Source organism: Anas platyrhynchos, chromosome Z, assembly GCF_047663525.1.
Source record: "Anas platyrhynchos isolate ZD024472 breed Pekin duck chromosome Z, IASCAAS_PekinDuck_T2T, whole genome shotgun sequence".
Taxonomy (NCBI): Eukaryota; Metazoa; Chordata; class Aves; order Anseriformes; family Anatidae; genus Anas; species Anas platyrhynchos.
In genome coordinates, this window is record NC_092621.1 from 72,453,410 (window position 1) to 72,471,102 (window position 17,693).

At 37.3% G+C, this 17,693-nt stretch overlaps 1 protein-coding gene across 5 annotated transcripts; it reads left to right on the plus strand.

Moving 5' to 3' along the window:
• The first annotated feature begins 491 nt into the window (after window positions 1-491).
• On the plus strand, window positions 492-17,433 carry C9orf72 (C9orf72-SMCR8 complex subunit). 5 transcript variants are annotated; one of them, XM_038170620.2, is made up of 11 exons: window positions 492-626; window positions 1,510-1,995; window positions 4,910-4,969; window positions 5,953-6,048; window positions 6,708-6,772; window positions 8,817-8,889; window positions 11,758-11,874; window positions 12,598-12,833; window positions 13,363-13,420; window positions 14,028-14,137; window positions 14,212-17,433. In XM_038170620.2, exons 2-11 carry the CDS (start codon window positions 1,552-1,554, stop codon window positions 14,396-14,398), a joined length of 1,446 nt encoding a protein of 481 aa, XP_038026548.1. In that variant the 5' UTR covers window positions 492-626; window positions 1,510-1,551; the 3' UTR covers window positions 14,399-17,433. The 5 variants fall into 5 exon arrangements, with proteins under 5 accessions (XP_038026548.1, XP_038026551.1, XP_027302204.2 ...); XM_027446403.3 differs by having other exon boundaries at window positions 526-631; XM_038170621.2 differs by having other exon boundaries at window positions 540-636; window positions 14,212-14,549.
• Window positions 17,434-17,693: the final 260 nt, after the last annotated feature.

Below are 17,693 nucleotides of genomic sequence, written 5' to 3' on the forward strand. Positions count from 1 at the left end.
GGTTTACGTTTAGGCAACAAGCAAGTGGTGAAATTCCATCGATGTTGATACCTGTTTTTTGACTACAGCAAGTATCAGCAATGTCCTAAAAGATTTTAATTCTGCTGTTTCTCTGTGCTCTTGTTTAATCATAGAGCTTTTGTGTGGTGGTTTAGTTTGGAAACAAGGTAAAGATACTTGCTGTGGATCTGTAAAACTAAATGAAGCCTGAAACAGCGCACTTTCACTGCTTTGCATACAGATTGTTTGGTCTCTAACCTGTCATAAACTTCCTATCTTAAAAGCCCCTTCGTGAAACACTGCGGCTAGCACAAACCTGCTTCCCCAGCCACATACACCCGAGGCTTCCTTCACAAACAACACCTTCTCCCCTTGCTTTTCTACACCAGACGTGGGTTTGTTTGTTTATTTGATTGTTTATTTTGCAGCAGGTGACAGCCCCAACCCACCACCGCCCTCCCCGCGCCTGCGGGGCGGGCACTGCGCAGCTCCTCCCACCGCCATCTTGTCCCCGCGGCGCCGCCATTTCGCCGCGCCGCCCAGGGGCGGCTCCAAAGGGGAGGAGGAGGGAGGGTGCCGGCGGCGCGCATGCGCATCGCGGCGGAGGCCGGTCGGTGGGTGCGCAGGTGAGGTGAGGTGAGGCAGGCAGGGCGGGTGGGAGGCGGGCGGCGGGGGCGGGTGCGCGTCACGGCCCCGGAGCGGTTTTGGGAGCGCTGAGGAGCTGGGTCTTGGGGGTGTGGGTCCTGCCCGAAGGCAGAATCGGCGCCTGGGTGGTGCTCAGGCTGCCCTCGGGCGGGGGCTAACCTCGTTCTGTCGGGCCTGAGGGTGCGGTGCCCGCCGTGAGGCGCGCATGGAGGGGCGCGGTGTGGGGGTGTCACGGCTGGCACCGTGAGGCGGCTGGTGCTGGCCCTCGGAGCAGCGCCTGGGTTGTGGCAGCCGCCTGTCCTGGGCCGAGCGTGCTCACCAGCCCCCTTTCTGGTGTATTTATCATCCCCCAAGCCCTTGGGGTGGGGAAGCAGCGGGGCTGTTGGCAGCTGCCAGGGCACGCGTCTCCAGGAGGTTGTGCCTGAGGAACACGAGGCGTCTTCCATCGATACCCACCACACAGTGCTCGAGGACTCGCCTGGTGTCCCAGCCACCAGCGGGACACCCGCAGGTGAAGGTCCCGGACACCCATAGGTGAAGGTCCCAGCCACCCATAGGTGAAGGCAGTGTTTACCATGCAGAGTCCCCAGGTTGGATGTTGTGCAGGCTGGTCATACTTGAGTAGTGAGTAAAGGGCACCCCGAGGTCTGACACACTTGTCATGCGTGCTCCATCGCTGCACACAGATGAATTTCCTTTGTGAACATAGTCTACCGTGAAATCTCAGGTGTAAAAAGTCGGAGCTGTCTCTTAAAGGCCTATTTGGGAATGCAACAAAAAGTGGTCATAATGAGTAGCGCTCTAATTAATGAGTAGTGCTCTAATTACTATTTTTTTTTTTCCTCCAAAACCTTTGTTTTTTAGGTCATGTAAGCGTTTCAGTGATACGCAAGAGACGAAGCAGTCATGTCAGCTCTTTGTCCGCCGCCATCTCCCGCAGTGGCCAAAACAGAGATTGCTTTGAATGGCGAGTCACCATTATTAGCTGCCACTTTTGCTTACTGGGACAACATTCTTGGCCCTCGAGTGCGGCATATCTGGGCCCCTAAGACAGACCAGGTACTTCTCAGTGATGGTGAAATAACCTTCCTTGCTAACCACACCCTGAACGGAGAAATACTTCGAAATGCGGAAAGCGGTGCAATAGATGTGAAGTTCTTTGTCTTGGCAGAAAAAAGGGTTATAATTGTTTCTTTAATCTTTGATGGAAACTGGAATGGAGACAGAAGCACATACGGACTGTCAATCATACTTCCACAAAGTGAACTTGGCTTCTACCTACCTCTTCACAGAGTGTGCGTGGATAGGTTAACACATATTATAAGGAAAGGAAGAATATGGATGCATAAGGTAGGTTTGTTGTTCGTTCCTAAAAATAGTTGTCTTGAGCAAAACCAAGAATGAAGATCTTGTGACACCTTTTGTGTTGACACAGGAACTTGGAGGCGGCTGACCTCTCTACAAGGGTAGGATTTTGAAGTTAGAAAGTTATCCGTATGTCACCAGATTTGAGGCTGGGGTTTTTAGCCACATGATTTGCCCTGGAAATATTATAGAAGGATATACAAAGCTATTTAGTTAAATTAGCTGTCCTGTAAAGTTTTTCATCTTTCTGAATTTGATTTAAGTCATTGCTTTTAAATGTGTTAATTACTGTATTTAACCAAGGTAGAATTGTAAATTTACTGCTTCACATTTTTTTTTTTTTTTTTGCTGTTGAAGTTCAAAACGGGAACTGATGGAATTAATACTGTCATCCTATATATTGTAGTCATATTTTATTTATCGAAAAAGGGTATCAGCAAACAGTTTGGCAGGTGTTAAATTGCATTAAACTGATGGGAGAACAAAGAAAATATAGCTACTTCAGTCCAAATATTGCTGCTTTTGAATCTGAAAAATGGAAAAAACAGTAAAATTTTTGAAGAGTTGCAGCTCTTTATTTTGGGTACCTTATGAGTGTTTCCTTATGCAAATGAAATTATTACATATTTTTGTTAAAAGCCAATGGCATTCTAATAATAAAAACACTCTGTTGTCTTCACGGAGTATAACTTGTCTTAGAGCAAAACATTGCATGTCAGCTGTAATGCGTGTGGTGATGCATGGTTGTTCCATCATGTTTTTGTTCCTCTTCTGAGACCTCTAGTCAACATATTTTAAACTTCCTTTTTAAGTGTTCTAATTAAGATTCCAAAAATAAGAAGTTGACATAAATTTTGCATTGTCATTTCTTTTTTGTTACACTTAACAGTGTCCATTGATGGTTGGCAGTGTCTTCTTTCATGTTTGCTCTTGATAATCTAGTGTTTATTTTTTTTGGAGTAAAGTTAGGACGTAAATTTTAATTTTCAATAGAGTAGAAAGCAATGGTACATTCCTAATTCCTAAAATAAATTGTTCACTGGATGTTAGTACTTTTGACACAAACGAATGCTACCTCACGCTCTTGATTACATTGTTTCTCTGTCATTTAGTGTTTTTGCCACTGATGTCTTATGTGAATGGTCAAATAAGAATTGTCTGTTATTGTTAAATACTGTACGTCTTCACTCTTTTTTGACATTGACCCATATCAATCTGTTGCTGCAGTAAAAATGGCCCTCAAGTGGCTTTGAGAACGACAAAGTGTTTTCTTGTAGTTCCCTCTGAAACTAGTCATGAAGTTCTTAATTTTTTTTCAGATGATCTTTAAGTAGCTAGGTCAACTAAATCAGCCACAACAACTCAAGATTCTAAAAGAGACATTTATTGTCTTTTTTTATTATTATTTTTCTTTGGAGGAAAAGCGTGCCTGCATGTTTACTGCATATCTGCAGACTTACCTAGAAGATACTAAACTGCATTAAAAGTGTAAATTAAAATTTAGGTATGAGTTGTAGAATTACAGTATTGAATAAAAACAGGCCCAAACACTATAGTTTGCTGTTTGAGGCAGTTCAGCAGCTATGGCTACAACAGCATACAAAAGGTTGAAATAGTATCTGAGAGGAACTATGCATCTGTTCTGGCATTTCTAATGGGTGTTGTGATTATCAGCTGTCACAACTTGTGTTCAGAGAGAAGAAACTGAACTCAAGGACTAGGAGAAACATGGAACAATGCTGAGACTGGCAAAGACAAGCAACTCCAATCAAGTCTGCTGTGTGAGATTAGAAACCCCAAATATTTACCTAAATTTTATGGTCTGGGTGTTTGTCTGATACTTTGTAGCAGTTATATTTCTAAAAAGAAGTGGCTTATGTCATTTGTTCAGCCTGGTCTTCATGAAGACTGACTTCTTTTGAAGCAAAAGATCTTCATTATCGAGTATGTCTTACTGAAGTCAAAGCTCAAGGTCCCCAAAGGAATAATCTGCCAAGTTCCAATGTTATTTTTCACTGATATTTCTTTAAAGTGGTCAGATGAGTTTTACAGCTGTTTTAGGGCAATTCACTGTAGCTTGCTACCTATTCATCTGCTCAAAAAACATTTTGTGGACTCTTCCCACTTGAGGTTGATCAGCTTCAAGCAATTCAGTCACAACCATTAAGAAGGCAACAACTACTTAGTGTATAGCAAAAGCTATCATTATTTCTGTCTGCATCTTTGATTTTTTTTTACACACTGTATCGATTGTTCTGTTAATTAAGGCTCAGCTTCTGATTAGTCTGTTTTGAGAACTTTGTACGGTCTTTTGTGCAGTGTTTTGCGTAGTTTGAGGTTTTGTGTCTCTGTACTTGTTTACAAAACAATGATTTGAAGACTTGTCATTGTCTCAAGATGTGGAAAAAAAAAATGGTGAATACCTACCCTCCCCAGACATAATCTTCATTCAAGAGATCTCATTTTTTCTCTGGTTGCATCAGGAACCATCAGTTCTTACCCTTTTGAAATAGAAAAATCTCTCACCTTACCCATTTGAAATAGAAATGCATAACGTGGAGTTCTGCACCATAGTCTGATCATATGGCATTTTCTTGGTCTGTAACGAAGAAAATGTTCTTTTGTCATTGCCATCACACCCTCGTTTTCCTGCCACTCCTGCCCAAGCATGTGAGAGGTTTGATGGGGTGTTGATTTAATCTCAGGGAACATTGATCTGTTTAAAATGACACCGCTTCCTACCAATATCAGCTCTGTAAAAGAAAAAAGACTTGAACATCGAAATTTGAACCTGAGAAGCATGCCTCAACAGGGAAGAAATTGTTCCATATGACTGTTGTGTGCATACATATATAAACAAGTGCCAGAGCGTTTATATTTAACTGCTTCTCTTGCTCAGGAGAGGCAAGAACATTTCCAGAAGATTGTCTTGGAAGGCACGGAGAGAATGGAGGATCAGGTAAGACCATCTGGTTGATGCGTATGGCCCACCACCACAAACCTGTTTGACTGGATCTGATGACTGTAGAAGTTGGTGCTGCTTCTTATTTTTGGGATCCAGGAAGATACTTTGGACTGGCTGGTGACCTGACATGCACAGGAGACAAACTTTCTGAAGATAGGATGATGGAAGCTGTGAACAAATTGAAGGAAAATGTATTTCATCACTTTGTGGGAGAAGTGGAAATCTATGAAGAATATTACCTTTCAGAAAAGAGAATTCATTTACTTGAACTTGAAGCTCTGTAAAGGTAGTAGCTTCCTAGATTTATGCTCTCCTCCTGTCAAAGGTGGTCATTCACTAGGCTGTTTTACAGAGACATACAGTCTGTTGTGCTGAAATGTGATGGTAGACTTAATGCATAAGATTGTGAAAAGACTTTAATTTCTGAAACTGCAAATACAAAATTGTGGCTTTGGTTTTCTTGTGAAAAGATGAAATCAGATAAATCATAAATAATTTCACATGTTAATAAATAATAGCCTGATTTCTTTTTCCTGTCATCAAAATGTCAGATTTCGGATCTATAAATGTATAATAGTAATTGTTTGTTATACGATATGATCAGATTATCTCATTCTAAATATGTCTTGTGTGGGCAGATCAAACTGATGGGGAAAATTAGCACAGGACCCTGAAAACGTATTTTAGACATGATGTTGAAAAGTGAAATGTATGTTTCCAGTTCATAATGAATGATGAGCGAAACCATAGAAGACTGTGTATCAGTTGACACCCACAACCACACTTTGAAACAATAGGAAGTTAAAGATGCTTTGCATGTAATTTGATTTTAAAGATGTTTTTGCATGTTAGAGGTTGGAGCAGATGATCTTAGAGGTCTTTTCCAACCTATATGATTCTATAATTCGATAAAACTGCAAGTTTATGTTATTAGTAATTTCTTATACTGCACTTCAAGCATTTTATTTATTGCACAGGGCCAGAGCATCATTCCAATGCTGACAGGAGAAGTCATTCCTGTAATGGAGCTCCTTTCATCTATGAAATCACACAGTGTTCCAGAAGAAATAGATGTAAGTCCCTATGTCCTTTGTGTTCTGAATAAGAGAAAGACACCACCAATCTAATTTGCTGCTCTCTGGCAGGAAAAAAAAAAAAGAAAACCAGTTGTCATAAATTCCTGTATGCTTCTGCTGTTTCACATCAAGTTCTCCTAAATGCTGTAGGGAATGGTATAACAGTTTTAGTTTGGTAAATGCTAACAGTACTAGCAGTGCTTTTTATGGTTAGCACATAGCAAAATGGACTGCCTGGGGTGACATGCTTCCTAAGAGCCATGTGGAAAGGCTATTTGATGAAAAACAAATGGGGAGGTAGATGGCTTTAATGTTGGTATCTGTTCCAATGTAGTATAGTGTTCTCATGAAAAAAGTAGGAATGATTTCACATGGACTAGGTTAAAGTATTCTGGACAAGACTTTAAGAAAAAACACTGGGAGGGATCTTATTGTCATTGCTGCTGGGGGAAATAATAATAATAATAATTGAGTGACTTTCTTATTTTCAAAATGCTTTGGGTAAGTCAGAAGGTCTTTTTAAGGTTGTTCTTTTCTGGCAGTCTTACAATGTACCTTAAATGGATCCCAAACAGTTCCCACCTATCAAAAAACAAAATCACTTAATTCTAAGGTGATCTTTTTCTAACCTTTGTTTATGTTTATCTGCATTTCAGATAAGTGAGACGGTGCTAAATGATGATGACATTGGGGATAGTTGCCATGAAGGATTTCTTCTCAAGTATGAATTTCTGTTTTGACTTATGCTGTAGTAAAATTGATTAAACTTGTGTGAGTGTACAGGTATCTGTATGTGCACGTCAACATGTGTTATAATAGCTTTTTTCGTAGGAGGGGTTAAATTGTTTGACTTCTTGACTTCTGCAGAATTTCTTAGACAAAAATCTCAGTAAGTTGTTCTTAAAAGAATGGTTCTGGGCTAGTAGCTGCAGCTGTTCGACTGTGTTGTCAGACATTTGCTTGAAAATAGAATTCCTATCAAATACAATTTTTGCTTGACACTTTTTCTCTGAAGTTCTAAGCCAAAGTCTAACGTCTTTATGAATTAACCAAAACACTGAGTCATGCCTAATGCATTAATTATGAATTAAAGTATTAATGGCATGGCATGTGGAGTGCCTATTATTAAATTATCCATTTTTATTTTTTCCCCCCATTTCTGCTGCATAAGTGGAAATAGTTACACTTCAGAGCAACTTGGTCTCTTCATATGGAAAAGCATATTTTAACTGGTGTTGTGTTTCAGAACATCTCCTATATAACAGCACTTAGTGCTAAAGAGTTTGTAGTCTATTTAAACAGCATCACATTAACTAATTCTTCACAATAATGTTGTATTCACTTTTCTGGAGAATTTAGGATTTCTTTGTGTTTTCAGACTTATAACGCAATCTTTCAGAAAAAAATGAAGTGCATATTAGGGAATGAGTTATTGTAAATAACTAAAGCTATTGATTAGTGAGCTATTCTCATATGTAAATTTTGGAGGCATGTAATAGACTGCAGGGATAACGAAGGGTATCAGTTCTCTCTTTGTGCTACTACTTCTTCATGGAAATTTTGTGCAGACAAGGAAAGAATCACAGTTTGTGTGATTGGCCGAAATGTCAGCTTGTCTGCTTTTTAGAGGGAAGCAAAGCTTGTCTGCTCATCTAGGTTCAGATTTTGAGTCTTGAATGTGGTGTTGGAGTGGATTTCTGTGTCATTGGATAAGAACTGGATTAAGCAAAATGAACTGCCATTTTAACAATACCAACTTGTAAAATAAACTCATAGTTTCTTAGTAACTTCTAAATGAAACAAAACTTCTGATTTTGTCCCAAAGGAAGAATTCAAGTGACCTTAAATCCAACTTAAAATTGGTAAGATAAATAGTAACAAGTCCAGTATAAAGCCCATCTCCTGGACTTCAGAGTCTGAGTGTAGCTGTTACAATCCTTATCAGTTAGAAGTGTTTATTAGAACTGGTCAATCACCATACGAAGCATCCTTCAGTAAGATAACATAATTGTGCTTCCATATATCGATAGGTATTGCAGAAAACTACCTAGTGGTATCTTGACTTTTTGAAACTGGGGGCCAGCTATGGGTTTGAGAAGGTGAGGCACAAGGAGAGAGTGAAGAAAGGAACCTGAGAAGAAGTTTGCTAGGGATAGGTTAAGAGTTGCCATGGTTAGTCCGGGCGTACTTACTGCACCCTCCAAACTTAAGGTAAACTAAATCATGGCTTTGCTAAACTAAATCATGGCTTTGCTGATGGCAGCTCATGAGACAAGATCACCCATCTCTCTGCTTGCCTGGCTGTATTCCAAGGGACTGGAATATGAAGCGCCCTTACCCTTGTAGTTGCCAAATTAGTAGTTTACCTGCCAGGTCTCCCAAAACTAGCTTCTGATCCACAGTTGTGTCAAAATAATGAGAACAGGTCATCTTTCAAGACAGTTTCAGATCCTTCATTATTAATATTTCTTCTGTTGCTTTAGATGATATTTTTTTAATTGATTTTGTGATACAGTGATACAGTAATGATTTCTATTTGCTCTGTAAGTGGTGTTTGGAGGTTCTGTCTGGCAATCTTTTTATTCACCAAACTGCAAATACAGATACTGCTGAACTTTTGATTTCAACAGTACCCACGTATGTGAGGGCTATGCTATAGACTTGTAGTGTAACTTCCAGCCCTTAATTCTTATTGTAAAGATGATAATGGTTTTATTTGAAAAGTCTGATTAAATTTATTAACCTGTGTTTGTTTTTATTTGCAGTGCAATTAGTTCACATCTGCAGACCTGTGGTTGTTCTGTAGTTGTAGGAAGCAGTGCAGAAAAAGTTAATAAGGTAACACAGTTCTTAATAAATGAAACTTAAATGCCAATTATAAGCAGTGTTAGTGTGTTATTTGAAAAAAAGTTTTTTATATAAACATGCTTTAGGTTGGAGAAGGAGAGGACATTGTGTGGTTATATTCTGTTGATTGTTCTAGCAGTTGATAATTCTGCCAGAAAATTGCCTTATCAGTTGTATTCTGAAAACTATAAGAAAACCAGTGAATTTAATGTAATTAGTACTGTTATACATATGTTCTAATTGAGTCTGAGCTTCTAAAGTAAGTTTTGCTAGCTAAAATGTGCTATCTGAACAGATTACAGCTGACTGTAACTGTAACCGGTTCCAGAAGAACCAGAGAAGCAAAATGCAGATATAAACACCTAAAATTGAGTACTGTAACAAACCAAAAAAAAAAACAAAAACAACTCAGTGTGTCAGCAAACTTGGTGGAGCACGTGCAGAATTTATCAGTAGGGATGATACTTCGGAGCCTTCAGGTCTAGATGATAAAAAAAAAAAAAAAAAAAAAAAAAGCATTATCTGTTCTCTTAATGGAGAAAAGCAGAACGTATATACTTTTGGAATCAGTCATTTCTGAACAGGAACGTAATTACATTTTCTGGTAGACGTAATTTTTTGCCATGCTGTTTTCTTTTTGCCCATTATCAAATACTGAATTTGAACTGATACAAAATTATAACCTGCCCTGCTTTTTCTCTTTTTTTTTTTTTTTTTTTTTTTTGTGTAAATGGCGAGTTTCTTGATGCTTTTTTTAAGCTGAGTATGTGAAGGAAAAATCAAATGAAATGTTCCTTATTCAGAATTCTCCAAGTACTTTTTGTACATGTTTTTTTGATTATACCAAACTGATTGCTTCAGATAAATTGAAAGTAATTCTTGGAAGAGATACGCTTGTATTTACTTCCCATTGAAATACATCTTAAAGTCTATTTCTTTATAGCATTCTGCAATGTATTGGCATTTTGTTCAGAAACGTTTGCCTTTGACTGGCATTTAATTAGGCTGTTATTCCATTCCTTCTAATAAAAGTGCTGGTTAGTTTTCAGTTAGGATATTCAGAGACAAATCATTGAAGAAAGTGTTATTTTCTTAGAGAGAAAATGTATTTCACTAGATCAATTGCCTCTCTATGTTCACAGTTGAGTCCTTTAATAAACCTCATTGATTCAGAATTCCCTGCAACTGGGAGTGAAAAGAAGGATTTTATAAAAAATGTGCAATCCTACAGCTTTTTAGGTATTAGGCACCACTGCACTTAATGAGTATACCAGTATTGCTCTGAGGGTAAGGTTCTTTGTAGTTCCATAGCACGATAAGTTTTCAATTTACACTGGGGCCTCTGTGCAATGCAGTAACAATAGTTCCCCATTCCAAGACCAGGACAAAGCTTCTACTGCAGTACATGTGGTGAAGCAGTATATTTAGGTAACTTCATTTTTTGATTGGAAATCTTTTATGCATGTTGGGCTTTTCTGTCTGATTTTCCTTTTAATAGTGTTGTAATAGGCATTGTGTTCTAGTTCACTTAGTAAGACTAAAGCCTTCCTTTGAAAAAAATAATTCTTGAAGTTGATGCTTTTTTGACATATGTGTTTATTGATAGCTTCAGCGTCAAATAAAATTAACGGTTAGCCTGTATTAATTATATAAAATATACAATTGTATAATGTATATTTTACATTATGCAGGGTTCTCTGCTGCAGTGAAACATACCTTCTTGTAAAAAGATTCAGAAAATGTAAGGCATCTTCAGTAAACCTGTGTTTTGAAATATGCTCTTCAGGACGCTTTACAGGAATCTGGAGAAAGAATACATTGTTTTGTGTGTTTTTAGCAGTAGTGATTAAGCACCTCTGATCAAATAAGTGATAAATGCTGGTGCTCAATTAAAACAACTATGAGCTACAAGGGAACCTGAGAAAAGAAAAATCTCAGTCCTCAGAGGAAGTCAGTTAACCATAGTTAATACACATAGTTTTAGTGATGTAGAATTTGCACATTACTAAGTTACGTGCAATATACTACTAAGTATTATAATTAATAAAAAGGCTTAGGTGTCTAAATGGTTATGAGTGTGTGTAACAATGTATTGATAAGTTGAGTACTTAAAAAAGCAGTCTAGAAGAATGTGAGTCTCAAGATCTATTCTGGACAAATTTATTTAAAATTGCATAGGCTCTTATCAGTAGTGTGGCCGTTGTGTTGTGGTGCTATGTTTTGAAATAATTCCTTTTTTTATAGTATACCTTAGCTTTACTTAAAGTAAAAAACAAACAAACAAACAAAAAAAAACTACTGCAGGCAAAAACATTAGTCAGTAATGTATGCTTGACTACGAGACAAGAATATATATTTGCATTTGGACATGATTGCCTGCAGCAGTTGTAGTATAGAAGCTTAAAATAATAAAGTACCTTTGTTGCTTTTAATGGAGAGTTTGAGCAAATTAATGAGGAAATAAGCATGGATGCTTATTTATAAAATTAAATGTGCCTCATAGCAGACAATAGCTGACATTTCAATATGGAACAAGAGGCTTAAAAGGCTAGGAAATTAATCACAGCAACTTACGTTTATGTAATATGAAGAGGCATCAAAAGGCAAAAGTTTTTTGTTCTACATAGTTGGCAAAAAGTGTTGCCAAAAATTTAGGCTTTCCTTTTCATTTGACAAGAAATTGGAATTGCATGGCTTACATCTTAATTATTTAAGCATGTCGCTATTCTCTGATGTTACTCAATTTTAGTTTTTTCTAGTAAGCAGGATGAAGTCAGAAATTGCAATTGAAGATCACTTAATTCCTTACATTTTCTTGTTTGTTTTGTTTTGTTTTTGAACCTGTCCTTTTTAATGCAGATTGTGAGAACATTGTGTCTGTTTCTTACACCATCAGAGCGGAAATGTTCCAGACTCTGTAGAAATGAGTCTTCTTTCAAATATGAGTCAGGGCTTTTTGTTCAAGGCTTACTCAAAGTAAGTACACTTAGTAAAATTCTATTCTGTGTTTAAGAGCATTCTTCAGCATATGTGGATGTGTGCACATATGATAATCACGTGCATAATTGCATTCATGTTTGAAGAAATATATCTTCACTTGAGTTCTTCTTGGTGCAAGAGCTGGCTTATGACTCTTTGCATGTTAAAATTCTAAGCCAGTCTTTTCTCTGACCCAGACATTTCTTGGGTTGAGTATTGATCAGAATTATTCCTATGTTTAATACAATAATAATAATATTTTGCCTTCTTGGGGCTAGAATTCAAGAAAGCATTCAGTTTCTGTGTTACATCAGTAAAAGAGAACAGTCCATCAGTCCTGTGGTTTCCAAGTTTATTTGGCAAGTTTATTTGGGCTGTAGCAACTAGTGAAGGTAATTAGGAAAGTAATACTTTTTGCTCTAATGAGCAGTCTAAACTTCACAGATAAATATCATATTGAAATGTTAATGGATTCAAGAATCAGATGATGCAGTGGAATACACAGGATACCTCAATACCTGTTTTCACCATTACATTAGCAGAATCATGCAGTATTGAGGACATTTGTCTGGTTACAGCTATGATTTCATTCAAACAAAATGTGTCTACACAAATGGGATTTGAAATGTAGGCATGATGTTTTCCTATTGTTTTGTTCCAATTTGGTTTTGTTTTTTTCTAAGTAACTAGAAGAGTTTTGTTTTGTTTTGACTAAAACAGGATGCAACAGGAAGCTTTGTGTTGCCCTTCCGTCAAGTAATGTATGCTCCATATCCCACAACACATATAGATGTAGATGTCAATACAGTGAAGCAGATGCCCCCATGTCATGAACACATCTACAACCAACGTCGGTACATGAGGTCCGAGCTGACAGCATTTTGGAGAGCTAATTCAGATGAAGAAATGTCTCAAGATCCTATTATCCACACAGATGAGAGTTTCACACCTGATTTGTATGTACTTCCCTCCCAAGCGTCTTAAAATTACTTGATTTGAGATGAAAGAATAAGGTGTAAAGCATGCTTTCTAATACAAAAAGTACTGGAGTTCTGTTTTTTTTTTTTTGTTTTTTTTTTTTTTTCTTGTAAGAAGCTTCTTGAGCTCTGGTGGTTGTATTTGTTCTGCAGAATTTAGGAGTTCTGTGAGTGTTTTTGTTGCATTAAGTATTACTGAAATCCAGTGATACTGACAGTGTCATGGTAATTTTGTTGCCTGTTATAAATAACATATTCCAGAGCCAAGTGTACTTGGCAAGTCCCAGTGGCTTTTCAGGGTTTAATGCGTTTCTCCTGAAAGTTCTGCTTAAAAGTTCTATATTACCTTTAAGTAACACGATTATAATTGACTCAAATTTTGAATGCACTTTCAATTTCTGCCAAACCGTAAAAAGCAATAGTATTATGTGCACAGCTGCTGGACATAGCTGTCTCTTCATGTCATTACCTCATGTATCTGTTTGCTTTTTATTTTTTTTTTCTTTAGAAATGTCTTTCAAGATATCCTGCATCGAGATACATTAGTAAAAGCCTTTCTGGATCAGGTAATAATTGCTTTTTCAGAAAGAACAAGAGCTAGAGAACAGTATTTTGAACTCTTAGTAACAGGTAATTTAACATGAATAGATGCTTTGTTGGTGTGGTACCTCTTTTTTCATACAAGTGCTGTGATTCTTTTCTGCATAGCTAGAGAAGGCATCAAGAACTGACCATTTAAAATGTCTGTCTGGTAACAAATGATTTAAAAAAAATGCTTAAGTGTCATTTGTAATAATACAGTACTGAAACTACTTCTTATATATGAAAAACAGTGCATATTTTCGTTTGCTGTGTAAGAGTGTCTACAATTACAGTACTGAATAAGCTACCTGAGATCCATTTCAGATCATTTTTAGAAGGAAAATAGTACTTTATCAAAATAATTTTTTTTTAAAAAAAAGGTAGAAGTTTCAAGTTTAACACATTGCATCTGAGTGGCAAGAAAACTAAGAATGAATCTTGAGTATGCCTACAAATCTGCTGCTAATGTGCTTGCTTTGGTATAATTAGGAACACGTTACATGTGTATGCAATGTTTTTCTATATTACACATTCTTAAAATGATTCTTGAATTTCAGTATCCAGCTGATTTTCTCATATAATTTTTAACAGATCTTTCATCTAAAACCTGGCTTGTCTCTGAGGAGTACATTCCTTGCACAATTTCTACTAGTCCTTCACAGAAAAGCCTTAACTTTAATAAAATACATAGAGGATGACACGTAAGTGAACAGATCTAAAGCAGGCTTTGAGAAACTGTGTTCTTTTTTTACAAACCCCCTTTATTTTCTTTCAGGCAAAAAGGAAAAAAACCTTTTAAGTCTCTTCGTAGCTTAAAGATTGATCTTGACTTAACAGCAGAGGGCGATCTTAACATAATAATGGCTTTGGCTGAGAAGATTAAACCGGGTCTACACTCCTTCATCTTTGGGAGGCCGTTCTACACTAGTGTGCAGGAACGTGATATGCTAATGACATTTTAAAGCTCTTCACTGCTAATGTGTAATATCGCTGCCTTGCATGGCACTAAAAGAAATCTCTCAGTGTGAACTTGTGACACTCGTTGACCTGATTTAGAATGGATCAGTAGGAATCAAGTAACACTACAATCTGTCTGAAGCAGGAGGGGGATGTATCAGAGGGAATATCAGCATAGCAAGGAAAGCATGATTATAATGAATCCATCTCTTCTTTGTGCTTTTTTTTAACCGTAAAAATAAACGTTACCAGACGTTCCTTTGCCATATGGGCTCAGTAGGTAAATTTGAACGTGTTGTGTATGACAAAGGGAGGCACTTTTATCTTCTTTCCCCTCAGATTTCCTTCAAGTGTGTGTCTGTTTTTCCCTTTTCTGCTGTGTCAGTAAAGAAAACAATGAGTATGTCCTCTCTAATCAGGGAGGTCAGGGGATAGGAGCTTTTCCAGAGTTTCAAGGAGTTTTTAAATGTATTTGTTCTTATGTATATGGTACAATTCTGAAATATGCCTTCCTTTATCTCCCTTTTATACACTACTGGCTCCATTTGCAGCATTTAAAGATGTGGGGATTTTTTGTTTGTGTTTTTTGTTTGTTTTTAAATATACTACACAGTGTTCTTGCGGGCGAACTGTTGGCTAATAGCAGCATAAATAGCAGCACTCTGCACATGGGAACTGGGTCATTATTTAAGCTGCTTCATGCATGTAAATGCCAACCAGGATACTATGTCACAGATTGTTGGCCATCCTGCGGTTAAGTATTCAGTGATCCAGCATAATTGAGCTCTTTCAAAACACAAAGCAGGAAACCTGTATCATTCAGCAGCAGTTGTGTTTGTGTCTAAATTGCTTCTGCGTTGTCTATTGTCAGTTAGAATAAGGTTCAGATTAAAGTATTAGACCTTTCCAAAGAACACAAAGCGTATAGCCAAACTAAAAGATAAAAATAATTCTTTTTACTTTGCCATTAATGTATTTACTAATCCTTAATTCAGAGAGCAGCACAGTTATGAACTAATATGATTCACTTTTTACTAAGTGAATTTAAGTCAATAATAGTGCCAATCTTTTTAGTTCATAGTTAGTGCATGTTCAACTTTGCTTTACTTGAAAAGAAAAAAACAGGGAGGTCCAAAAGCTCATCTGTTTGTGTGCCTCAACCGTTCTTTCTCAGTAACATGAAGAGAGGTGCAATGTCAAGTTAACCAGACCTATTGTTTTTTGATGGTTCTGGCACATTTGGTGTGTTATATCGAAATCAGTGATACATCTGCATTGCATGATGTGTATTTATCTTTTTGGACAGAGGCAGGAATAGATTTGTTTCATGTTTCAGTGTAACCTCATAACTCTATATTCCTTGTAAAGGAGATACACTTGTGATTTGAGAAGCTGCTGTTTCTTGTTGCTTAAACTGTTCATAGCAGTCCTTCATGAAGAGGTTTCTGTTTTCAAAATAGCTTTTTGGCATCTTCTTCATGCATAAGAGTTAACGACTGAGACCCAAAACTTCCTGAGATGTCCAATACTCAGTTCTTAAAGGGAATGTCTTTTTTTTTTTTCCACATGTCCAGAATTCCTTTATATTTCCTGAAAAAGAAAAGTTTACAATTAAATATTTAAATCTTCTGAAACAGGTGGAACTTGGCCCCTACTGCATGCCATTTATTATGAATAAAAATCAGCTGTGTTACTGGATGATTATATTGTGTAGCCCTTACACAATGTAATGTAGTCCTGTAGCCTCTTTTTTGTGCTTTACATGTATGTTGGATTCCTGCAATGTGAGGTCAGCACTTCATCCAAAGAACTTGTCAGGCATACAGTGACATAAGTTACTTATGCTGAAATTATTTTTGTTTTACTGACATTATCCTTTCATTTTGTGTTTTTAGTCAATTTATCCATCAGAAAAGAGCCCGTTACTAAGTTTTACTCTCATGTCTAAGATTGTAGGAAAAAAAGTGTAATAAACACTTCTCAAACTTCTAATGTAGAAGTTGTGTTTGAGGTCTAAACAGCTTTAAATGTGCAGCTGAAATCACTTCATAGGCATTGCAGACTTAACACTGACACTACTAACAGTAAAGCTCTGTTTGTTTACGTAATGTGCTGTCACTTTGAGATGACTAAAAGCTGGAAACTTAATTGCTACCTTTGTTGCACAACTGTCACAAGTGCAGAATGTATAGTGAAGTAAGTTATTAAATGCATCTGCATGTTGTGTTGTAAATCTTGCTCAGGAAAAAAGTGTTCTAATAAAAGTCATGCAATTTTTTTTAATTTTAATTTCTGCTGTTTTTTAATAGAATTTCTATATATTACGGGATCGTGATCCTTTCTCCTTTGAAATAAAGAAGAAATGTTCTTCCTTCTTGTTACATTAAAAATGTGTGTATTTGGGGATGGTGAGTCTTAGAATGTCACTGGTGGACAATCATGTTACTAACTCTGTGTCTGACACTCTGTTATTCATTTCAAAATGGCGATTTTCTAAAGGTCTCCCAACTTTGTTCTTTTATTTCTGTCGAAGACTCCTTCAGAGACCTAGCAAGTCATTTTGGAAATGATGTGCTTAAATAAGAATCTAGCCTCTACTACTGAGAATTTATAAGTGTTTTTAGAAGTTCACTTCTTTCTAGCCATCAGCGAAAACCTTTCTTCAGGGTTCTGATTCCTTACAGCCTAAGGAATATAGTAACTGTGTTTCTTCCAGTTGGATTTGGAAAGGAATAGTGCTATAGCACATTTTTAGCAGCATGTTTTCTCTGATCCTGATTCCTGGTGTTTGCAAACTTACAAAGTTAGCACAGGAGGACTTCATCTGATGCTTATCTGGAATGTCTGTTTCCTCAGGACTGCAGAGGACTTCTCCAATCTGTATAAACATGTCACCAAGAGAAATGAAAGTGGTCCAAAATAGGAGGGCTATCTCATACAAACATGTTGCTTACTCCTAATGTGTAATCGGAGTTGGTTCATCAGAATGTACTTTGTCCTTTCCTCAACAATAAAGAGAAAGAAAATTAAAACAAATATAGTACGTTGAGTGGCTTTTTGCACCTGGTAGAACGTTACTGTGTAGTTCACCTTTGTCCTGGCATACTGTTAAGCTGTAATTGTTACGCCTCCTACTTGGGCAAAACACCAAGGAAAGTCCCTGGCAGTCTGTCCTTTTCCAGGCTGTCCATGTGATATTTGTTTTAAAGGAAGTAGTTCTGTCAAAGCCAGACTGTTTGTATGAATGTCCAGTTTTCAAGCACAGAAGACCTCAGTTAAACTTCAGAGGTATGATGAAAA